The sequence below is a fragment of the Nilaparvata lugens genome, chromosome 1 (assembly GCF_014356525.2).
Source record: "Nilaparvata lugens isolate BPH chromosome 1, ASM1435652v1, whole genome shotgun sequence".
NCBI lineage: Eukaryota > Metazoa > Arthropoda > Insecta > Hemiptera > Delphacidae > Nilaparvata > Nilaparvata lugens.
The window spans coordinates 30972815-30998541 of NC_052504.1; the positions used below are offsets into that span (position 1 = coordinate 30972815).

The 25727-nt window shown below is 34.4% G+C and overlaps 3 protein-coding genes across 4 annotated transcripts in view; 1 reads left to right on the forward strand and 2 right to left on the reverse strand.

Annotated features, from left to right (window-relative positions):
- LOC111052853 (carboxypeptidase B) overlaps nt 1-3979 on the reverse strand; it is a 65756-nt gene extending 61777 nt beyond the window's left edge. For both annotated transcript variants that reach the window (XM_039425469.1, XM_039425477.1), the window contains exons 1-2: nt 3870-3979; nt 3023-3196 (exon numbers count right to left, since the gene is read on the reverse strand). In XM_039425469.1, the coding sequence (XP_039281403.1) occupies nt 3023-3196; nt 3870-3944 (249 nt within the window). In that variant the 5' untranslated portion in view covers nt 3945-3979. The remainder of the gene's footprint in view (nt 1-3022; nt 3197-3869) is intronic.
- A 937-nt stretch (nt 3980-4916) lies between these two features.
- Nucleotides 4917-14550, reverse strand: LOC120349962. Its single transcript, XM_039421640.1, has 6 exons — nt 14166-14550; nt 8792-8878; nt 6808-6901; nt 6164-6232; nt 5101-5289; nt 4917-4924 (listed from the first exon to the last, which is right to left on the reverse strand). The coding sequence occupies exons 2-6, from the start codon at nt 8861-8863 to the stop codon at nt 4917-4919; spliced, it is 432 nt and encodes a 143-aa protein (XP_039277574.1). The 5' UTR covers nt 8864-8878; nt 14166-14550.
- Nucleotides 14551-17752: 3202 nt separating this feature from the next.
- Nucleotides 17753-25727, forward strand: part of LOC111050983 — a 29249-nt gene continuing 21274 nt past the window's right edge. Inside the window, exons 1-2 of the mRNA XM_039421723.1 lie at nt 17753-18505; nt 24192-24352. Of these exons, the coding sequence (XP_039277657.1) occupies nt 17753-18505; nt 24192-24352 (914 nt within the window). The remainder of the gene's footprint in view (nt 18506-24191; nt 24353-25727) is intronic.

Below are 25727 nucleotides of genomic sequence, written 5' to 3' on the forward strand. Positions count from 1 at the left end.
ATCACTAAATGGCTATGGCTGATTGGTTTCCACTTCACTAGGTTAGGTTATCATGCTGAATAGAACTCGAAAGTAATGAATTTTAGTGAATACAATATTACTTTATTGATATTGGAGTGTCTATGAATTTGAAATGCATTTATTTTGTACTTACCATTCTCATATAAGTTACTAATTTGTTTATTAATTTTGAGGGCTTGTTTCCGAGCTCGGAATTTAGCCGAGCTCTAGATTAAACAGCTAGCTTTAAACAGCTGGAGTCAGAAAATTGGCTTTCCGAAACGAGGCGTAGTCGCAGTTTTTATGACAATCTTTATTTTCTCATTTCTGTAATTGGAAACGTTTTTCCTTGGCGAAATTAAACATTCCCAAATAATTCAAAATAGCTGAATCTTTACACTATTTTCTCTTTATTTCATTTTGTTTACAATTATCTAGTTTTTCGAAATTGAATTTAAAAGTGACTTTGACAATGACAGCGACTACGCCCCGTTTCGGAAAGCCACTTTTCTGACTCCAGCTGTTCAAAGTCTAGAGCTTAGCTAAATCCCGAGCTCGGAAACCGGCTCTAAATGATCCTTAAATGAATTCATTGCTAATAATTTTAATAATAATCATATTTAATAAAAAAATGATGGTTTTCAGTTCTATCAATCTGTCAGTTTATTTGCAAAAGTAATAAAATTTATTATGTACCGTATTTTGATGTGCATTGATATACTCCGGAAATACATTTTTTATTGCTGCTTATTTGAATTCAGATTAGGAAATTGCTGATGAAATACTTGTACTAATCATTTTATTTCAGATGTTCCTTGTTTGTCCCCATGAAATTTATTTCATCAGGAGTACTATTTGTTGCATATTAAAAATTCAAGTACTCTAATAAATTATATTAAATAAATTGTTTCTTTCCAGTGTGATTGAATGGTATTGATTGGTTGCTATATCAATATATATTAATGTGTCAAAGAATCCATTCTAATTTTCTTTTCAAATTATTTAATCTAAATAATAGATACCTATCAAACTGAACAATATTAAAAACTATAATGAGCATTATTTTAAAAAAGTATTTTCCAAACTAATGTTTGAAAGCGGATGTTCGAGTAGATGACCTACCATCACTAAATAAAGGATAATCGGTACACATCAAGTAAACAGGTAAAATGGGGCTTTAAAAAGTAAAAAACTATTATGTTTACTGCATGTAAAAAAGTATACGCTACTCTTATACTTGATAAAACCACTACCGTACCTATAATTAATATTACATTAATTTCCTTTATAACTGGAATTACAAAAAATACATGAGATATTAAGATACAAAATATCATCAATACTAAGCAGATATAGAGATAAAATAAGAATAAGCGGGGATTAACCCATTCAAATAAAGACAAAACTTATAGAGTGATCAACATAACCTATTTTTGGACAATTTCTATCCAAAATTAAGGGAAAGGAACAGTTTTGGACTTTTAGTCTGTTGTTCCTTTTCCAATCATTCATAGTTGAGAATGATATTGTAACCTATGTATCAATGTATGAATAAATAAATAAAAACTATGGTAGTTCATTTAGATACTAGAGTATGTATGACTTATTCAATATACGTATTATGTATACATATTCATATTCTCATATGTATTACAAGTCACATTCAATTGATTTGCCCATTTCTTTTCGTTATTTGAAACGAGACTTATGATTAATCTTGAAAATTTATCGTTGGAAACGATATTCATCAATGGAAATATCTTCTATTATTTTCAAAATGTCCACCAACATACAGGTGTGCGATGGAGCATTGTCGTGATGGAGGATCCACGAATCGGCAATCCTCGGACGGACTCGATGAACCCGGGCGGTTAGAAGACGGAGCACCTCTCTGTAGAACTCGCCGTTCACAAAGTGTTTGTGCCACCCGGCCAAACTGTAAACGACCAGTACTACAGAGAGGTGCTCCGTTGACTAACCGCTCAGGTTCGTCGAGTCCGTCCGGGGATTGCCGATTCGTGGATCCTCCATCACGACAATGATCCATCGCACACCTGCCTGCTCGTCACCGAGCAGTTGGCCAAACAGTCGAGGGTAACGTTGCCACATCCTCCTTACAGCCCAGATATGGCACCACCGGACTTCTTTGTGTTCCCCAAGATCAAGAGACAACTCAAGGGGACGCGGTTCGGGACTCTGGAAAACGTTCAACGTGCTACGACGAGGGCTCTAGACAGCATAGTGGTTGCCGACTTCCAGGGAGCGTTCAGAGATTTGAAAATCCGTTATCAGCGTGTTATCGACTCCAATAGGGCTACTTTGTAAATATCTAATGAAATATTGCACATATTTCGCCAATAAAAAATTTCTTGAGGTCAGTCCGGTTACTTATTATACAGACCCTGTATTTGTCTATTCTGATAACATCTTTTCCAATAATTTGAAAAGTGCTAGTTTCTATCAAAGCTTCAGATCAGATCAAAGTAAATAACGATCTTAGTTGATATAATGGTGAAAAACGATAGTTTAAGAAACTACAGAGGTGACAAAAGTAGATAATTTCACATACCTTTAGATTTTTCGTTGATGCTGGATTCTCTGGAGTTTTGCATATTCAATTTCAAATTCTTAACTAGGAAGAGAACTGTCACAAAGAAGACAGAGAAATATCCTGAAATACGGTCACTGTTACAAGAAGAAAGCCAAGATATCAAGCATTTAACACAAATTCGAAGATCAAGATCGAATAGATCGATCAAGAAATCTGAAATCCAGCAGATGAGAAAAACTTTCAAATTGGGGTTGAGATAGTTCCATTCATGTGCCAAAAGTCAAGTAACTATAAAATTTATTCAGGACGAGTTCTAAAAATACAAACATTACATGCATATAAATAGTTTTATTATTCATAAATAACTTTGAGTATTTCACACGAATGATAATGGATATTTTATGTAAAAGAGAATCAGAAAATCAATTGAAACACTTAAGACTATTTAATGAAGGACTTGATGAATCCTACCTTAGCGGCTGTTATTTGTTGGAAGAGTCTCTGGTTTTCCTTCTGATATCCGGCAATGAGTCGCTCCTGAGTGTGTATCTCAGCTTTCAGGCGGTCCGCGCCGTCCGAATCCTTTGCAACTGCCTCCCTATCACCTGCACAATCAGGCATGTTTTCGGCTTCGTATTTAGCAAGCTGAAATAGAAATTATTGAATTTATATTATGAACTTCTACTATGGATGAAAAAGTTTGGGAATAAAGTTGTTGAGGTGTATGCAAAACCATGTGAATAACCAATTTAATTCTACAATTTCTATGATAAGAATAGATAGTTGCGGAGAAAGCTCAGATTTCAAAACCTTTCGATCATAATAGGTAGGCTATGTGTAGGAAATTTGTTAGATTATTACAAAACTATCAGGTATCCCGTGCTCTGCTAGAGTCAAATTAAAAACTAAACAAACTGAAAGCTGAACCTACTGAAATATTGAAGAGTTTAAAATAGGTCTATAATCATCGTCGGTAAATTGAAAATCTATATGCAAAATACCAAGTTGATCAGTCCAGTAGCTCAGTCGTGATGATGCGTCATTCATGGATTTCCTATCCTGTACGTGTATAAGCCAATGCTTCTATTTATTATATTATCTGTTAATACAAAACATTGTAAATGAGTAACTGTATTGTATTCTGGTGCAAATTATACTGTTTCAATTACCACTAGCATAAATATTGTGAGGATAAAGACTTTTATCGCATAAGCCGAAAATAATTATAATAATATAACAGCAATATTACACATTACGATAATGAAATATTACGGCATATTACATTACATATTCGTACATTGAATAAAACGGCAATCACCTTCAATTGAAGAAGCTCGATTGTTAAATTCAGTCTTTTTATCTCTTCTGTATAGGCTTCCTGCATTCTCTCCATGTCCAACTCACTTATTCTACTAGTGCCACCAGCAACTCCTGCAACAAAAATATAATTTTCTAAAATAAGTTAACAGATATTTGCCTTCAAAATCATGATACAAGATGGCCCAAAAAACACCATCCATCATAAAGATTATGAAAAAACCTAATGAGTAGTGACTTCTAAGGCACTCTATATGAGAGGAAGCTCTTGCAAAAATGAATAAAACTCGCTTTAAAAAGCCATAATTATAGGAATGACAGAGAAGCAAGCATTGGTGCTCCAATATTTATATTATGAACCAATATTCATATTGGTGCTCTCGAATATGCATTTTTGTGAAATAAATAATATAACAACAAAGAGAACATAATTATGCAAACTCCATGCTTTTCTGACTGGCAGTTACTCACTCGTAATAATTATGAAATTTCAAAACCTAGGCGACTTTTTAAAAACGCTCTGCATATTTGTGATAACACATACCAATCTGTATAATTCGTCAAAACCTTGTAGAGAAATAACTATTTAATAAGCTTGATTCTTATTGTTTTGCATTGGGGGTAGGATTATGATTTTTAGTGATTATAGAATAATATATATGATGAGTTGATTATAAATTGATAGGTGCTACACACGTGCTAGATGGTTTTAGTATATATTTTTTTCAATTTACTGGATGAAACTGTATGAAATTGAGCCAAATAGACCAGAGAACAGCCACTTAAAAATAATATGAATAAAAGTACTAGTCAATATTGAGAATTGAATATTCTAATTGTGAATTGAAGTGGATATACGTAAACCTATTATTACTTGGTGAACCTATAGCATAAAGAGCCAAATTCATTCATTAAAGACTCTTGTTGATTCAATACATTAGAGACTCAAGAGTATTCAAATTGTTTCTCACATTGGAAAAGGGTTTTTATTATCTAAATTTCTAGATGAAGCAGCTCAGGATAAACTGGAAGGGATAACAATAAACGATCAGAAAGCTAAAACACATTAAAATTTATGTATCTCAGAAGTCATCATGATGTATTAAATGTATTCAACAATTAATTTATAACAGAAAAAATAAACATAGATTATTCAATGACAACAAAAAATGACAGTTTTTTGATCGAGAAATTCAAGAAGATTGATAATTCTGAAATGTTTGATCCGGTACCTTTCAAGTTTTGCGTTTGAGAAACATATTCTTCTTTGGCCGGAGAAGTAGGAGAATCAATCAACTTATGGTTGTCTAGAGCATCAATGCAGATTGAGTTTTTTTCAAGATGATTGTATAATGGCGAAGTTCGCATGAGTTCTCTGGCTTCTTTCAATAAATCTTCAACAGATCGACCTTCATGAGCGTCTGGAAAAAACATAATGGATAAATGTAGTAGGTATTTAAATAATGCAAGGATTTCAAGATGTTGAAATCTCATCACAGTCACAAAACTGTAACAAATTATTTTCTACTAACAGTTTTTAGAGAATAGATGTAATTGATCCAAATAAAAATTTAAATAGAGAGTCCATTATTGAATGACAAATGAAACATTTCCGATTATAAGTAGATATCCATTCAATATTTAATGTGATGTATAGACTATGGAATGAAAAATAAGATACACAATTAAATCAACCTTTTAACATATAAGACATACATTTGAAAATATTAATGTGTTCTTGAGAAACTACGGAAATCCATGTACAGATTTAATGGTATATTGAAGTCAGGCTGACAATTGTTTTATGTACATATAAGCGATATTCTATACTATAGTTATAGATATTTGCAGTTCGATAGAATATTTTAATAAGTTCGATCATTGTAAGTTTCTTATCTTTAATTATAAAACTTTCTGTCTATAATGATGTATTATTACGTTATTCATGGATTACACCAATTGTAATCAACTACAATTACTGCATAGGACTATTGCAACGCTAATGCTGAAGTTTATAGTTTTACGCAGAACACTATTTGTGCCCCTGAGTTTTTGGACCATATTTATTAATTATTGTAGGAAAGTAGCTCGGCTGAGCTCAACTTTGTTCCTAACAGCCGAGTTCTAAGTTATAGGTAGCAAATAGAACTCAGCTAGATTTGTTCATAACACAAACATTAGTCTCATCTAACACAAATTATGCCTTCATGGCAAATACTTCGAGGAATAATCTTGAAGGTGAATGGAGTAAGATTGTGATGGAAAGTCCAAGCAATGTATGAAATTTATACTAACCCAAATAGTCAAAGTCAACAGGCGATAACAATTCCTTCATTTGACATAACAGGCTTCCGATTTCTTCATCTGCTAAAAGAAAAGAAAAATAAATTAGGGGTTTTTATCTGTTGATAGAATAGTATCCAGTACATAAATGAACAAAGAAAGTAGGTGACACTGATACAAAAAATAATCAATTCAATTCACTTTAAAGCTCTGCGTGCATCTTACTATTATTCATAACTTAAATAACTAGACAAAATGAACAAGATGAACAAAATTCGTTATCAATTTAAAATGGATTGAAGAAATTTTCCAATGAAGGCAGGAATTGAGGCACTATTCGGAAAACATTCCTGAGTAGACTTATTGCTACGAATGAAACTTGGTCTGCACAAAAGTCACAGAAACTAAAACTAACTTCTTAAACTACATTTAATGAGAAAAAAGTTGAGCGAGAGGCTTTCAATCCTCAAAAGATTAAAATAACAAGAGAAGAAATATACAATAATAATTAATAAATATATTGATTATATATTATAATTATTTTGTATTTTTAATCTATTATTTTATTAGTTTCAAAAAAGGGTATTATAATAATATTTTATAAATACATTTCAAGAATAATTAATCAATAGGCCTACTGTTATTAAGTTGCATACCTGATGAAATGGAGCAGTTTTTATTATCATGTGCCGATACTACACAATCTATGTGAGAATTTGTGCCAGCAATTTCAGTTTGTTTGTGCGAATCCTAGAAAAGTAAAATACAACAAAACAAATTTAAAACTGTGTGGTCAACAGTGGATTACTTTTTAAAAGTTCCAGTGAACACTAAAGTGTGGAAAACAATACACAAATCGTATATAATGAAGGAAATTGTGACTTGAGGAAAGTGCTGTGAAAATGTTTTGTCCATAAAGTGATTTTACTTTTAAATTAAAAGTTTAAAGCAGACCATTTTTGGAACATTTCTCATGAGATTTTTGTTCGAAATAAATTTCTGTATAAAATCTAGTATTTACTTTAGAAGTTTTGAAGTTTTTTATGATGATACAAAAATATCAGGGACAAAACATTGATATCATTAGAAACTCATGAACAATTTATGTGGGCATCACCCTCAGCGAAGAAATAGCATCATTTGTGGCCACCTGGAATAAAAATGCATATGATGATAAATTCTATAAACCAGTAATGAAGATCAGAATGAAATTACTGAAATTTCCGGTACAAGAAAATGAATATTGATTTATTATAGACATTCCTTCATATATACGATAGACGTTAGAAATTCCATTGAATTCCACTCAAACCCATGAATTTGTTGAATAGATTCAACTTCGATTCTAAAATAAGAAAACATGTACTTTCTCAGAAGCGTTTTATTAGACATATCGATTCCGATATGATTATTGATATTTGATCCCTTGATTTTTTAAACTTTTCTTCCTTATTTCAACCATATTGACTTGGCATTGTTTAGTACTGTGTTTGTACAGTGATGAATATTTGAGATCTTCTAGGTTTACTTCAGATATAGTTGTTTGTGTTTATATATGTATACCATACATACTTTCAAATAAATTATCTCATATCCTTCTGACTTATATAATGCCTAGTATTAGTTTTGACTTTGTCTATTGCCAATGTTGGTTAATGACAACAAAAATTTATTTATTTATGACTGTACATATCTACGCTACTCACAAGTTTTACAGGAATCACGCATGACTGAAAGACTGTCATTTCTACAAAATTTGGAAACCGAATAAAATCTCTCAAGAGTTAACACAGGGATCTTTGAAACACATACTGGTACCAGTAATACAATATATGATTATTGCTTCAAGCAAAATAAAAGAGATTGAATTAGGTACTTCATGAAATTTAAATCAGAGAAAGTACGATGGTAGAGCATCGGATGCCGATGAATTAGGAATATAGCAAAACAGAATTGGAATAAGTCCAGGCAACACATTAGTTGAGATTGGATTGAAAAATAAATAAACCCATTTCTATTGAGGAGGATAAGTTCCTCAAATGAAGTTTCAAATGAAACAAAAATGTTTCCTAGTTGACACAAATGTTTCTCATGAAAACCAAATTGTGATAGAAAATACTGGATTATTCAACATAATAACATGATCATAGCTTTGAAATTTAATTTGAATTGTCATAACTACGTTCATCAATAATAATAATAATAATAATAATAATAATAATATAATAATAATAATAATAATATAATAATAATAATATAATAATAATAATAAGAGAAGAAAAATTGAAAAGAGAAATAGCATAGATTGAACTATCTTCTATTATAAGTTAATTTGGAACAAACGTTTTCACCTTTTTATTATTTCAAAATTAGTATGACATTCAATAATTATACATTTCGACCAAAATATTAATCATTTAAAATACATTCATGATGAGACCATCAGACATGAACTCTTGATGGTTCAAGTAGGAGACGATAAAATTAAAAGTATTTCAGATTACTTTGAATGGTACAAAAATTGTAAGTACAGAGCATTTATTAATTTTTAAAGAAAAACATGAGCAACACTTGACTAAGAAACTGATATTCTTGAGAAAAAATAATATGGCAGATACAAAATTTTAAAGCAGTGATTACCTGGCATATTTTCTCCTTTTCTAGAAATTCTGCAATTGAAGAAGATGCATCCGATGAGCGGTTCGAGTCCATTTCAGATAGATGAATCTGTAAAACATTTTAAATAAATAAGATTTTGTATACTACATCAATACCTAGTTTTGGCTAGAAAAAAATTCAAACTATGTAGCATTAAATTCTTATTATTGTGGTTGGAATGTAGCAAATGGAATGCTTGAATCAACACCACCAAGTTGCAGTTCCACCCACAGATTCAGTTTACTAATTTACATGCTACTCACAATCGTTGAAAAATTGTGTCCTACAATTGAATAATCAGAACAATGCCAAGTGTGGTATTGAATACAAAATGTAACAACTACATCAATATATAGTGAGGTCCAGTGGATGACAATATATAGTGACATTCTGTGGCAGTCTTTTGTAAATTTTTAGAGCTTGAATGATGTAGCTGCTATGTGAACGGGGAAATTTGGAGTATGGCTTGTCGATATCAGTGCGCCACCTGGTGATGTACTGATGTAATATACCTTTCACCTGAAACCTGTGGAGTTCCCCTCTCAGCTGCAGCAATGAGCTGTAGATGTATTGACTGAAGACAGTTAGCACTTGCAGTCTTTTAAAGATTGGCATACAGAGTTCAAAGCGAGGTGCACCACTGATAGGCTGATGCGAAGAACTTTTTTCTGCAGCAGGAGAATTCTTTCACATGCTCCTACATGGCCCCAGATCACAATACCATAATAATTATAGTTAATGTGAATATGGAAGAGACCGTGATAGGCTGTTAGTAGGTACCTGGTCGGTACTTGCCTCTTCAGCTTTCGCATCAGGTCTTATCTTTGGCAAATTCACTTTGATAAATAACAGATCTTAACCCTAGAAAGACAACAGGGACTATGCGTAACCCCAGATCATTATATTTTCTATTGTAACCTTGGCTGCAGTAAACTTGCAGATCTGGGATTTTTTGTATTCTCTAACTAGTCCATCAACTTCCTGCACACGCGATTTAGAAGCTGTAAGTCGGTCAGAAGTGGGTGAAAAAATTCCTTGGGGTTATGCGTAAACCCCTGTTGTCTTTAGTGTATAGTTGATTCAATTATTGAGCTTTGCTCGAAAATGTTGCTCATTTTCGAATATTATTTATGTATACGATCCAAATTATAAATTCATATTTAGAAATATGCTCAAACTTATCAATGATAATATTAGTAGAGTGTTTAAAAATAACATAAGAGCACATTTTTCATCTATATTCACAATTAGATTCTTCAGCAAGCTCTACAGATTCTAAACCTGTGTTAGCCTTATTATCTTTATTCACCTTATATAGTACATTATCATTTTCTATTCTAGTTATATCATATTTTTGAAAATTCCCTAACATTTCACCTACCTATTTAACTTTAGTAACCTCCTTCTCGTGCATGAGCTAGGTAGGTAGAGCAGTTCATAAAAGGAACACATAGACGAGATATTTTCATCTGTAGAACAGCTGTTTTGACGACTTTTAAAAAAATAATCAAATTTCACAATTTACACAAAGGAAAAAGTACTCTGAAAACAATTATTATAATATACACATAAATACAGAAGTCTGATCGTAGTTTCAAATATGTTGCCGCCAATCGTCATTATGTTATTCCCCTGAATTATTCTCGTTTAAGAATGGGGCTTACAGTTCAATGAACAAGGAAAGTTGTGTGAGTGTACCACACCAGATTTTTCAAATTGAGACCTTTCTAAATTGATATTTATAGTTCATAGACACGTTATCAACATGTTTTTTAACAGACTGAATACTAATCATGACAATCGAATAGAAAATTATGGGTATTAATTTTTGAGCTGCATAAAGTATAAAATTTGGTGGCCCATAAGGTTATTTGATATTATTAATTTAAATTCATCTCGTTAATGAAATTTGGAAAATCACGTAAGATATCAAAAGATGATACTTGAAAGGTTGATCATGAAAAACAGTGTAAAAAATGGATCTAGTAGTAATTTTTTTAGATATTTTCAAGTTGGGGTTATCAAATCAAAAAAAAATCAAAATCGTTTATTTATCCTTAATAATAATAACATCAACAGAAAATCAGAAACATAGAAATAGAATTACATTAGAATGATGTATTACAGTATAAAATTGAATTATACAATGAATATAAGGAAGGTCCCCGCAAGGTTAAAGAACCTGTGCGCAGGGGCCGAGTGTTAAAAATCTAGATATTTTAAATTTCAGGATAAAAGATAAACTAATTAATAAAAAATATTAAACTAATTACAGTGAAAGGAAAAATAATAACTGATAGAAAAATATTAAACTTCTTAAACTTAGAAAAAAAGTTACTTAACTTAAAAAGAAAAAGAGAGGAAAAGGAAGAAGGTAAAGAGAGAACAGAAAGGACAGGAAAGAAAGAAGAGGGATACCTAATAGAATTAAATTAATCTATTTCTCAAGAGAAAAAAATGGATAAAATTGGCTTAGTTTTAGTAGCAGATATTTAAAAACTAATGTCATTCGAAGATAACTATTCATTTATATCTCTTACCAGCTTTTTACTCAATTTATTGGTGATGAAATGATGAGGGATTTTATTAATGAGTTTAGATGCAATGTATGAAAATTGTTTTCTGCAAATGGACAAATTAGTGTCAGCAACCTGAAAAGTTATGGATGAGGGACGAAGATTATAAGTAGATTCACGCAAATTGAATAGATCTTTATGTTCATTTATATAAGTTATGAGAATTTTGATATATAGCTGTCTTACTGTTAGAACCTTGAATTCAAGAGAAAGATTTTCACTTGGATAGCGTCTAGGTTTTCCTAGTATGGCTTTGATTAGGGTTTTTTGAATAACAAAAATTTTATCTATATGATTAGAATAAGATCCACCCCATATTCTTATCCCATATCCCAGGTAAGATTGTATATAAGCAAAATATATAAGCTTTGAAACCTCTTTGTCACTAACTTGGCTGATATTGCGAAATTTACTTATCCAATGTTTAAGTTTATTACAAGTGGTGTTTATGTGAACATCCCATCGTAAATGTTGGTCAACAATTATGCCAAGATATTTAACATGTTTCTGTTTTTTCAACTTGGAGCAAGAACATTTAGTGTCTGGACAATTTTAAATTATGTATAATGATGTTGTCAAGAGCATATGGCTGACCAGCAGCAGTTGGTTAAAAAATGTCATAAAGTTACTTTTATTTATATTCAAGGTTAAGATATGATTATCAAGCCAGGATTTTATAATTTTAAGACCAGTTTCTGATTTATCCTTGGCCTCCTCCCATGTAGTTCCAGTGAATAACAATGACGTGTCATCCGCAAAGGAGATTGTCACACAATTCTCTATTTCTAGTTTGATAAGATCGTTGATGTATACAAGAAAAAGAATTGGTGATAGTACTGTACCCTGCGGTAGGCCGTATTCAGAGAGTTCTTTGCAACTAGTTTTGTTGTCAATTTTGAGGAATTGATGTCTATTGTTTAGATAGCTGGTGAAAAGTTTGAGGGGTACTCCACGAATGCCTAGCTTTTCTATTTTTGTTAGAAGTTTAGAATGAGGGACAGTGTCAAAAGCTTTGGCAAGGTCTAAAAATATGGCTATGGTTTTCATATTATTATTAAAATTATTAGAAATCGTCTGGGTTAGAAGAGAAATTGCATCTCTTGTACTTTTATTTGATTGATAAACCAAATTGATGTTTATGAATGATATTATGTTTTTGTAAATAGGTAACTAGACGGGTTTTAATTAATCTTTCAAATATTTTAGAAAAACTGCTCAACATACTGATAGGACGGTAATTTGATGGATTTGAAGGGTCACCCGATTTATGTAAGGGTATAATATTTGCTAATTTCAAACTATCTGGAAAATGACCCTCCAAAAAACAACGATTTATTATTATTGTCAAAGGTCTGACAATAAATGGCCAAATAATTATCAAGCATTTATTATTAATTCTGTCCACACCTGGAGCTGCGTTAGTTTTCAAAGATTTCAAAGTGGTGGAGACTTCCTCTTCATTTGTAGGTGTTAGGAAAAACGATTCATGGGAATTCTGCAAAAATGAATCTTTGAATTTGTTACCTGCAGTTGAGATGGGATTATTTTTTTTCAAATTTTCAGCATAGATTATTCCGACCTGTGCAAAATGTTGATTAAGTACATCGGCATCAAGTTTTGGAGATTAAGTACTTCTTTTTTTTTCCTAACATTTCATTCAGAGTTTCCCAAATTTGTTTAGTATTATTTTTATTTTGCTTTTATAGTAATCACATTTACTTTGTTTTAGTAGTTTATTGAGAAAATTTCTATAAGCCATATATTCCTCCTTCAATATTGTATTGAAAGGTTGTTTGGTTAGTGTTTTAAACATCCTGTCACGATTTCTAATTGAGTTTATAAGACCACGTGTGATCCAAGGTTTAAGAGGTTGGAATCTATGAGAGATATTTACTCTGACAGTAGCACGTTCAATGTGATCAGATATTTTATTTGTAAAAATGTTCATTAGTTCGTTAACGTGGAAATTAGCTTCTAATAAGTCATCCCACTTTTCAGTTTCTATTGATAATAGCAATTGATTATAGTCTATTTTTGAAAATGAATGATTAGGTTTTACAGTACTAATAAGGTCTGTGTTTAAATCTATGTGGATGCTGACACAAAAGTGATCGGTAATATTTGTTTTTATTATTGAACTCATTACATTATTGGGATTAAAGTTAGAATTTTTGAAAAATATGTGATCTATACATGATTCTGATCCGTTTTGAATTCTAGTAGGTTTATTTATAAAGGATTTCAAACCATTAAGAGATAAAATTTCGAAATACTCGTTTGCAACTAAATTATTTTTATTTAAATGAATATTTAAGTCACCTGCAAAAATTATGTTGGGTCGGTTTCTAATAGAATGCAAGCAATCATTTAAACCATTGAGAAATATATCTGTATTTGTTGAAGGTGATCTATAGATTGCGATAAGGGTTATCTTTCCTTAACAGTGGGCACCTGAACGTCCAAAACAATCGAGTTTGATTCTGTTATCTCAGGGGTTATGCCTTATGTGTAACCCAATGTTGTATTTAAACGTTGCTTGTTTTGTGTTGTCTTTCTAGGGTTAAGTTATAGTCTGGCTTGTTTCTTGATCTCTCATATTTTGAAATAATATTGGAATTTAAAGTGCACAATATAGATCTAAATGAAATCACAATTGATGTTGTGTTGATCTGCTAACCTTATAATATAATTTAACTTTATTAATATTTTTCTGCTTTTACAGTACGGTTTCAAAAAAAAATAAATAACGGCCAAAAATGTTATTTGAATACAGTACTTACCCAACAATGAAATGTTTATATTCAACATTACATTACAATAAAGTGTCAAAATTATATTGTTCAATGTCACCAACAAATTACAAAATTTACTATAAATTTATTATTATTATTGTATTCAACAAAAAGCTGATCCATCCGGTGAATGTTGTTCAGCTCCGCAGCTGCAACTTGTTCAGCAGAAATCAGAATCACAGAACTGGGAACGCTGTACTTGAATATTCCGGAACCCCGACAAAGCGGTATAACGACATTGTAGAGCTACGACAAACTGGGTCTTTTTTGTAAAAGATTTTTTCTATTCAACTTGAAATTAAGAAAATGAGTATATTATGATTGTTAGAATACTAGTAGTTTTATGAACAGTAGACCTCACGGCCTCACGCAGTATTCTCATCTACAAGAGTACCTGATTGAAACCTTAGACCAGTTATAGAATAGACACGCTGGGATGTCTAGCCTCTGAAGCCAATATCTACTGCCAAATTAACCCACCTTTACGTCACAAAAGTGATGTCACGCATCGTATTGAAAACTTTCAGATTGTGTCTATTTCAGATTCATGGTGTTTTTAGGTTATTTCTAGCTACGACCAAAAACGATATCTGTTAATTTATGATGTGTTATGTGATATCGGCTTCAAAGTTATAATGTGTTTTGAAAATAATAAGGTAAGGTAGCCTACAAAACTAATTTATTGTCATGCTGCAATAAGTTCACTTACATCCACTTGTCAGCCACCTGATTTATGATGAATAATTCTATAGTCTGATTTTTACTCTAATATTGGCGTATGAAGGAGGCTCCTTTTTCTTTTTATATTATCCTTGAAATGCAAAATTTCCAAAAACCTAGTATATACGTCAACACGCAATTAAAAAAGGAACATACCTGTAAAAATTCATGAAAATCTATTACCGCGTTTCGTCGTAAATGCGCAACATATAAACATTTAAGCATTTGAACATTTAAACAATAAGAGAAATGCCTAACCGTCGACTTGAATCTTAGACCTCACTTCGCTCGGTCAAAAAAGTCTGATTCCAGTTGAAATAATTTTGAATCAAATTATGTAAAAAGTTATGATATTTTATCAATGAATTTAATATTTGAAGGAGCATTAACGAGTTCTCAGGTTTGACTTACTGACGGCCAAAGTCTTTGTTTGTCTGCTTGTATGTTCTACAATAACCTTGGAAAAAATCAATCAATTAGCTTCAAACTTTATTACAGGTGAAGTTTGTTGGACATTGTCTTACTCCCTCGTCCTTTTTCAGGATGTAACAAATAGCATTGAGAGTGCATAGGGAAAAATTGTTGTTATTCATCATTTAGTCAGCTGAAGAATTCATCGCATGCAATTACAACAGCCGATAAGTTCTTTGATCGTGTGCTGTCTGCTGAATTTTGGACGGAGGGGACTTTAGTTAAAAAATACATCCCTGCTAACAGGAGAAATAAGCAATCATCTAATGTTTTTTTAGGCAGTCCAAAACTGGCTCCTCAACTGAAAGACTAATCAATTCTGACGATTGTGTTTCCATGCATGATTTCCCTTGTGATAAACTGCTTTTTGACATGCTTTTTTATAATGTGCAATGCATTAAAAATGAAGTGAATGAACTTGAATTGTTTCTTAGCACAAACATGAGATTTAAATTGCTGTGTCTGTCTGAGCATTGGATGTGCTTGGATGATCTGAAACTTTTTAAAATTGCTGGATATGAGTTGGTGGCCTACTTCTGTCGAAGTGAGTTCCAGTGTGGTGGGGTTGCTATTTATATAGACACATCTGTGATTGCCCACTTTGCATGCATTGACATTTCTATGCACTGTGTTGAAAAAGAGCATGAATTCGCATGTGTATCCCTGTTGCATGCGAAGTTATACATTATTACAATCTATCGGTCACCAGCTGGTTGCCTTCAAAATTTTTTCAACTCACTTGAGGGACTTGTTGTTCAGCTAGCTAACTTAAATCCAGGTTTTAACATAATTGTTGGCGGTGACTTCAACATTGACGTGTTGAAGGCTGACCACAGGACAAGGGAGTTTGTTAACCTATTGAGATCTCTGGACCTCTATGTGGCTAACTGGCAGCCCACTAGATTTGATGCTTGCCTCGATAATGTGATTACAAATCTGAACATTGGCAATAACATTAGTTGTTCAATTGTAAATCCTCTCCTCAGTGACCACCTGGCACTCGGCTGCAATGTGGAATTGCCAACTTCCACCTACCCTGCCTCTATACCTGCAGGGCGTGATCAATTCACTTGGGTGCAACCCATCACACAGGGTGGACGCGAGCGTTTTCTGCATTATCTGACTCTGATTGACTGGAGCTTTCTGAAGGATCATCCTGATGCACAGCTCAATTTCACGGCGTTTTTTGATAGACTCCTGACTGGCTTCAACAACTGCTTTCCACTAAAACGTTTCCTCTCTGGAAGGCCTGGTAAACGTGGTCCACTGTGGATTACGGACGACCTTCTTGACTTGAGAGACCTGGTTCTTATGGCGTATGAGCGGTTTCGGGCTGATCGACTCCTGTCCTCTAAACGGACCTACATGGGACTGAGGAGATCATACCAGTGGGCTGCTCGTGCGGCCAGGATGCGCTACAACTCTGAGCTGATTGACCGGGCACCCAATAGGTGTAAAGCTGCCTGGGGTATCATCAGGGCCGCTGCGGGTGTACCAGCTCCTGGTGCTGTTCCGGTATCTGCAGATGATCTTCACGACGCGTGGACCAGCTCTATTCGCGGTATCTGCGAGGGGATCCAAGCTTCCCCTGTGTGTGGTGGCGGCGGATTTGCTCTCGGCTTCGGTTCGGCCCCCCGCTCTTCGGCTGTTGACCTGGCGCCGTATTACTTGTGATGATGTCACTCGAGTTGTGAACTGTTTGAGCAACTCGGTTAGTAAAGACATTTATGGTATGACCAGTGCTACTATTAAGGATGTATTAGCTCTTATTGTCTCTCCCCTGACTGTTTGTATTAATCTGTGTTTCCAGCAGTCTGTATTTCCTTCTCAACTTAAAATTTCTAAGACAGTGCCTGTCTTTAAGAAGGGTGATGAGCATGATTCTACTAACTATAGGCCTATCTCCATCCTGCCTATTATATCGAAGATTTTTGAAATTCTTATTGCTGAGCAACTCCTTGCTTATTGTGACCAGTGCGGCCTGTTTGCAACCACCCAGTTTGGTTCCAGGAAAAATAGATCCACCACTGATGCAGTAGATTTCCTGCTTTCCAAGATATTTGATTGCTTTGAGGCACGTGGACTTGCTGGGCTCACCTTGTGTGATCTCAGCAAGGCCTTTGATACAATGGCCTACCTGACATTTGATACAATGGCCTATTGATCTCAAACTGATTCAGGCCTACCTGGGGGGTCGCAGACAGGCGGTGCTGGCTAATGGAGTTCTCTCTGAGATCAGGGATTGTGTTGACTGTTGAGTGCCTCAGGGCTCTGTCCTGGGGCCTCTGTTGTTTCTTATTTCAGTTAACGATATAGCTCAGGTGGATGGCAGGTGTGTTGTCTCTTATGCGGACGACACCACCTTCTTCAATGCTGGTCGTGAGATGGGAGGACTGAGGGCCGCTATGGTGGAGACTGGAGCATTTGCATCGGACTGGTTCTCTGCCAATCGCTTCCTCCTCAATGAAGACAAAACTCAGTCTATTGTGTTCAGTCTCAGAAATGGGAATGAATACAATTTTGCGCCTGTCAAACTGTTAGGGTTTACCCTTGACAGGAAGCTCTCATGGGGCGAGCACATTGAGACAGTTTGCGCCAGGTTGAGCAGAGTGGTTTTCCTGCTGAGGGGTCTCAAATACAGTGTGCCACCTCATTATCTTAAAATGTGCTATTTTGGCTTTTTTCAGAGTGTGATTTTATATGGCCTCCCCCTCTGGGGTGGAGCCACAGATGTCGCCCGAGTCCTTCGTCTCCAGAAGAGGGCCCTGAGGATTATTTGTGGGGCTGGTAGATTAGCCCACTGTCGCCCACTCTTTATCAAAGAGAGGATCCTCACCGTCTTCTCCCTCTATGTTCTCCATACCCTTTGCAGAACACATGCGAACGTGGGGTTGCTCGTGACCCAACAGAGCTTCCACCCATATGAGACTAGGGGTAGACTCAGGCTGGATTTACCCTACCAGAGGCTGAGCAGAACTCGGACTGGTCTGGCTCATATGTCTATCAGCCTCTATAATAGGCTGCCTCTGTTGGCCAGGGATCTGCCTGCGGTGCGGTTTCAAGGGGCTCTGAGGAGCCTGCTGACGGATCACCCTCTGTACTCACTCCGTGAGCTCTGTATGTTGGAGAGCAGTGTGGTGAGTGCCTATTTTCGTATTTGATTTCTGCCTCTAGGCAGTTGTTTTACATTTTTGATGTGTCCCAGTGGGCTTCACTTTAGTGATCCCTTTTATGGACTTATTTAAATAAATACTAAATAAAACAGTTTTTCAATTCATTACATCAGCTGAGGCTATTTGAAAACTATCACACAGACAAACCTTCATGGTAGCTCAAATAATGATTTCAGCTTGTTAATGTACAACATAATTCACAACTTTTTCAACTAATAAGGGTTAAGATATCAATTTGCGGTTTTTGCCATTTATTTTCTCCTAGAACTCTGTATAGAAATCATGTATCAAATTACCACCTTCTCATTGAAAAAAATGAATTTGCATTAAAATGTTGAAGCGACAGACAACCTAATTTTTCATTTCAAATTAGGATTCTCAATGAAACCTACTGTCAAAGTAGTATTGTAAAATGAATATATAGCATGTTTTCACAATTCTCACTGTATAATTTAATGTTTCAAAGATTACAATACAACCGTTCTTTAGTGAGCTGTTCCCCCCTGGGGGTCAGTTAACATGGAACTGATCATTTTATCAAAGAAAATGAAATTAATATTAGATCAGTCTTAATTGAAATATTCTAGTTACAGCTATCCAATAATGATGGCTGTGTTATGGTACAGTCTGTGGCAAAATGGAGTTAAATGTAGAGAATCGGTAACCCTGTAATCCCATCTTCCTTCACTGCCATTTAACGTGAACTTTACTATTATAGTCGAATACTCTATCATAACTACACTATACAAATTGGAATAGTCCCAGTTCATTGTCGTCCCACTTTGTACCAGCCCAATATTTAAAATACAAACCGAAAGAGAAATATTAATTAATAGTTTTCCCATTTCCATTCGTCAACCAGAGCCATACATATTGTATTGGATTTGAACTTCCTAAGGTTACGTGACGTGTCTAGTTTTTGCGTCATGTAAAAAGCATTGGTTAGATAGGCGTTTGATTACAAGTTTTCATTCTGTACCTATTCTGTGCCACGGCCTTAGACCAGTTATAGAATAGACACGCTAGGATGTCTAGCCTCTGAAGCCAACATCTACTGCCAAATCCACCCATCTTGACGTCACGCATCGTTTGGAAAACTTTCAGATTCATATTGTTTTTAGGTTATTTCTAGCTACGGGCAAAAACGATATCGGTTAAGTTATAATGTGTTATGTGATATCGGCTTCAAAGTTATAATGTGTTTTGAAAATAATAAGGTACCGTAGCCTACAAAACCAATTTATTGTCATGCTGCAATGAGTTCACTTACATCATAATAACCAAGGATAATATTACAGTTACAACTCACAATATTTATGGGTATAAATTTCAAGTTACGCATGAAAAGATATTCCACTTTTTTTCCAAAAATTTCATTGCAATTATATGCTGCGCAGGAGATTACCATTTTTATAAATGATAATTACATAAATAAATAACAATCTGCTATGGAAAACAAGCTATGTTTAATAAAAATGTAAGTTAATAAAACACCAAAAACACTTACACAACAAACTCAAAAAAGTTTTCTATTTTTTTTTTACTTTTAGTAACTACTAAATTGGCTAAATCTTATTGGGATTTTTGCAGGGAATCCATTAAAATAGATTTGAGGTTAGAAAATTCTATAGATTATTAAGATATTTGGAAAAAATACAAGAAAATGTAGTATTTTAGCTTTAGAAGAGTTCAATATGTTTGCATAGGCATAGTGCAGACCGATATTGAGGATCACATTTTATTCAGCTTCCAATGCAATTCAGAAGCTTTAAAAGATTGTTAAAATAATTGAATCAAATCAAGCTTTTCCTAACCTAAGCTTTTCCCAAACCTAGTTCTTCCTAACCTAAGCTTTACCTAACCTAAGCTTTTTCCTAATCTAAGCTTTTCCTAACCTAAGCTTTTCCCAACCTAAGCTTATCCCAAACCCAGCTTCCCCTAACCTAAGCTTTACCTAACCCAAGCTTCTCCTAACCAAAGCTTTTCTCAACCTCAACTTTTTCCTAACCTGAGCTTTTCCTTATCTACGTTTTCCTAACCCAAGCTTTACCCAACCTATTCTTTTCTTAGACCCAGCTTCCCCTAACCTATGCTTCTCCTAACTTAAGCTTTTTCTAATCAAAACTTCTCCTCGACCAAACTTTCCCCAGACACAGCTTCCCCTAACCTAAGCTTCTCCTAACCTATGCTTTTCCTAACTTAGCTTTTTTCTAATCTAAGCTTTTCCCAACCTAAGCTTTTCCTAAGTAGATCTCTTTCTAATGTAAGTCTTCCTAACTCAAGCTTTCCCTGACCTAAGCTTATCTCAGACCCAGCTCCCCCTAACCTAAGGTTTTCCTAACCTTTGCTTTTTCCCAACCTGAGCTTTTCCTAACCTCAGCTTTTCCTAATCTAAGCTTTTCCCAACCTAAGCTTTTTTCCTAATATAAGCTTTTCCTAAACTAGGATTTCCCTAACCTAAGCTTTTCCTGACCCTAGCTTCTAACCTAAGCTCTCCCTAATCTAAGCTTTTTATAACCTAAGCTTCCCCTTACCTAATATTTTCCTGATCCAAGCTCCTCCTAACCTAAGCTTTCCCCAATCTAAGCTTTTTCTAACCTAAGTTCTCCCTAGGTAGCAAAAAATGGAGTTGCAATATTTTTATTTGCCCAAATATCTCGAACAATTTTGAGTTTAGGCTATCAAGTGACTGAACATTTTTTCTTTAGAATTTATCATTCTACTAAATCCAATAGTTTAAAATACCTATCAATCACCATGAAAACAAATTCACCTCTTTTAAACCAAAAATGTTGGATTCCGCGGCCCATATACTAAAGTGCAGCCTTGTTTTCTTCCGTCAAGTAACTGAGTATTATCTGATTTCCTATAGTATATCTTGAGCATTATATTAGGCCTATACTTAGCTAAGATTCTCAAAACCAACGTCAACATAGTATGTTGTAATCATTATAAATATTAGGAGAGGCCGTAGTCGAGTGGATCAGATGCTGGCTTTATGATTCAGAGACCTGGGAAAGATATTTATCTCGGGTCACTCCCGTGTGTCCGATGAACACGTCAAGTCGTCAGTTCCGGCTGCCTAATAAGCAGTCGTTAGGTCACCTGAGCTATCCAGGTCACTCGAAACTATTATTATTAGAAATTTTCATGGAAAATTCAAGTCAAGCCTAGACTTATTTGGATTTGCTGAGATGTAAATAGTTTTGTCAAACTTGTTGTTTTAGTCTACCGTAGCTATTTTGAAATTGTTAATCTATACTTCTAATCTAAAGTAAGCAGAGCTCTTGCAGCTTGCAACATTTAAAGTTCTTGTTGTCATAGTAATCTTTATCGGAACAGGTTCACAGGAATCAGTGTAGGGCACTCTATATACGAGTCTTTGAGTGACAGTTCTCAAAAGCAGTCTAGCATCTGAACTTCTCACTAATGTGCTGATCTGGTTGAAAAGTTTCAACCCTAAATAAAATTACCCTCTCTCAAACAAAGTTGTCGTAGACGTTACCGCTGTTTTCTGATTGAATACATTTGATATTGTTACACGATACTTGCTTAGTTACTTGATACTTGAAATTCTCCCACTGGTAGCGCATCAACGCCGTGGTCGTCAATGGTTGCAAACGCGGTAATTTTAACTTGCTTCTGGTCTCCAGTGTGATGTACTTCATTCACGATATTATTGAATGATGTAGTATAGTATCTTGATGAGGGAGCCTTCAAGTTTATTTTTGAAATGACTCATGTTGTCTAATTTTTTAATTCATTTGGCAAACAATTGTAGATTTTTGAACCGAGAAATTTATGCCCACATCGGACCGCTAACAATCATTTTAATCTCATCCATCCTATTTCAATCTGCAGTTCAACTCACAAACAGTGAAATTGAATAAAAATAAACATGTGTACGAACTGAGAGTTACCCTTGTCAGCACCTTGAAATGTCGGCATTGTGTCGTATTTGTTTGATTCCGTGGCATTCAAGAAGGTGGGTTTTTATGTGTCTTTCAACAAATCTATATTGAAATCTTCACAAATAAAAATGGTTTCTTTTTTGTACTCGCGCCTGAAAAGATGTTGCATTTTATTATAATTAAGAATAAATTCATCTATATTGATGTTCTATAGAACATCTCTATAGCAAATGTCAAAATACCATAAACAATATTAAATGCCATTACAAAAATATGTCAAAATACAGAAATCTCTATTCTCCCCAACCTGAGAATCAATTGAAACACTTTCAAAAGCATTCTCCACAGTTAGCTTATTAATATTCTCTCGCTCTGCAAACTTATGTCCTCTTCTTATGAGTATACTAGTGCCACCTCTCTGTTTTATAGATTAGCTGTAGCTTACTGCTAGTCATTCAGAGAATTCAAAACATAAACATTAGCTGCGTCTAGCCAGTGCTCATTGAAAGAAACAGCAAAGGTTTACCAAGATCGGATAAAATTTAACTCTTCAAATCTATTATTGACACCCTGAATATTTTAATTGAATATGGAAGAAGGGGTTGAGTTGATCAAATCCAGAGACTCGTGAGATTTTTCTGAAAATGAAAGTCAGCATTTGTGTTGCAATCATTAGCTGCTTGTTCATCATCAAGTGTTCTCTCACTAGATTCAATTGAAGGAGAAAAACTGACATCCGAAATCAAAGACAATTATTATAAATCTGGTTCTCTTTCTCTAAAAATAAATAGTAAAACGCGCCGATCTTGATTTTTAAATATCTTTCTCAATTCATTTGTGTACATGTTTTTATCTATTACATTCAAATGCAGTCCTTGGGTAGTATGAAATATTCTTGGAAAATTAAACATCCCAACTTTGTTCAAAGAGTATGTTTTCGCAATGTTAGTAATCTCCTTATTGAACAGTTTAACTAGCTTATGTATGGTCTAATCCTAGATAGACCTAATCCTTAGGTAGATCGTTTCTGAATGGAATAGTACAATGGACAATTATATTAGTGTGACAGTCGTGAAATTGAAAGCTTGGCTTGATTTTATTTCATTTTTTCACATATTAGTTGTTCCAATTAGCTGATAATTATAATTTTAATTTCAGTAGCCAAATTATATTCGAACAAACCATAAAAATGTTTGTGAACTTGATATGGATTTATTTATTGTGAAAAAAAATTTCAAATTTAAAGTATTTCAAAATATTTGTGAACTTGGTATAGATTTATTGACCAAGATTTATAGATTTATAGATTTATTTAGGAACTATTAGGCCCAATTCAAACAGAGGTAGAGTGGCGAAACGCTCTTTCTGTTTGAATTGGAGATCACATGGTTATCTATGAGTGGCGTGGAAGCGACAAAAAGTAAGTGTCACGCCACTACCACGTCACTTCTGTGTAAATTATGTCGAATTATGAAATTCAGTACTTTACGTACGGTGATAACGATTACGTACTTTTATATTAATCTCAAAACTGGAATTCTCAAAATGAAATTCATGAAAATGGTATTCTATTGGATTATTTTCAAAAATTTCGAGTTGCCAATGACTTTTTTAAATTATTATTTATTTTAACTATAGTTTTTAGCATTTTTCATTGTATGTCCAGTGGCTATTATTAGAACATTTAGAAGTAGAGTAATTAGTACAATCATGACTGTAAGTTATGTAATTTTTTTCAGAAATGGTTAGATTCGAATCTAGAATGGATCAATAATGTTCTACTAAATAGAAAATTGGAAGTAAAACATGAAAATTTTCATCTACAAGAGAAATTAATAATGGGTGATGCGTATAAGGTGAAAAAAATTACTCATGATCAATTGATCTCAGCATCAAAGAGGTAAGTCGTTGTATTTACTAAAAGCTGTAGAGATGATTTACCATAAGTGCTATAAGTGCCTTCTCATTTGATAGATAAACTGTTCTTACTTGCCATACTCTTATGACTGGTGTTGTAGCTCCTGTATACAGGAAGCATGCAACCTGCATCATCTGGACACTTACTTGAACTATGTGGGCACGAAACCTGTTAGCCCGTGTACAATCTGCCTCTGTTCTCTCCATAAGGCCAAAATAATAACACCACTGACTCATAGTTAGAATAATTTGTTAATGCACAACTAAGATGTAAACAAGCTCAGATTGAAAATGGAACACAATGTCAAGACCTCAACCTGCTTCCAGAAACTTGGAAGGGGCCTCAACCCTCAGGGGCCACCCTTTTTCAAGCTGACTACTTCTCTAGTTGTCTTGTGCAAGTAGACTGGATGAGCCTGCTAGAAGGCAGGTTGCCAGAAAAATGTTGAAGTAAGTGTATACATGGTTCAAATTGCTTGCTTCTGGTAACCTGCCTTCAGTAACAAGAACATCACTGGAATCGTGAATACCAGGCATTTCTTCAAGTGATAGCATCTGTATTGTATAAGAGACATTAGGTTTGCAGTAATCGTGTGGGTTCACGTTTTTTTGGCGCCCGCTTCTCCCATTGTATGGGTAATCACTTGATCTTGTTTTGCTAATTAGGCCTACCATAAAAAAGTCTCTTGGTATATCATATATAGTACATCTAACAGTGTAAATATAGGGAAGGAGGCGTTTTTCTGATTGTTTCTGCAGCGTGGTATGTCAATTTCAAGTCTCCTCCTTGTTGTAATATATGCATGAACATCAACTCTCTGCATATGACTGTCATAGGATTGGTCTACAGTGCTTTCGATTCCCTGCCGAGGTGATCACTCGAAGTGCTTTCTTTTGGAGCATCAGTACACTTTTGCAACTCGCCGCATGCCCTCACAGCTAGATTCCATACCGAAGATGGGAATGGAAAAGGGCGAAGTACTCCATCACCAAATCTCTCCTTCTGGAGGGCTCTGAGTCTAAGCAGAAAGTAGACTACCCGTGCCAGCCTGGTGCAAACCTCATCAATGTGGCTTGCCCACTTCGAGTCAATAACAAATCCCAGCAGTTTCATTGCTGATTTATGAGCTGAGTCAGCAAGGCTGTGAAGTCCTCATTCAAGCAGAGTCTATTTCTCTCAAATCACTGCTTGATATAAAAAAACCTGCTGAGTCTGCAAACCAGCCTGTTCAACTATCGGCCCTCTGCATTGATTGTGATGTAATCCGAAGACATCAGCACCGTTCCAAAGAGTACAAGATTATTGATCATGACCAGGAAGAGTAGGGGGCCTATCACCGATCCTTGTGGTACGCCAT

Coding starts and splice junctions, on each gene's coding strand:
- LOC120349962 (XM_039421640.1), bottom strand. CDS start 8,863: ATGGACTCGAACCGCTCATCGGATGCATCTTCTTCAATTGCAGAATTT. Junction 6,902..8,791: donor AAAAGGAGAAAATATGCCAG/GTAATCACTGCT, acceptor TTACTTTTCTAG/GATTCGCACAAACAAACTGA. Junction 6,233..6,807: donor AAACTGCTCCATTTCATCAG/GTATGCAACTTA, acceptor TTCTTTTAGCAG/ATGAAGAAATCGGAAGCCTG.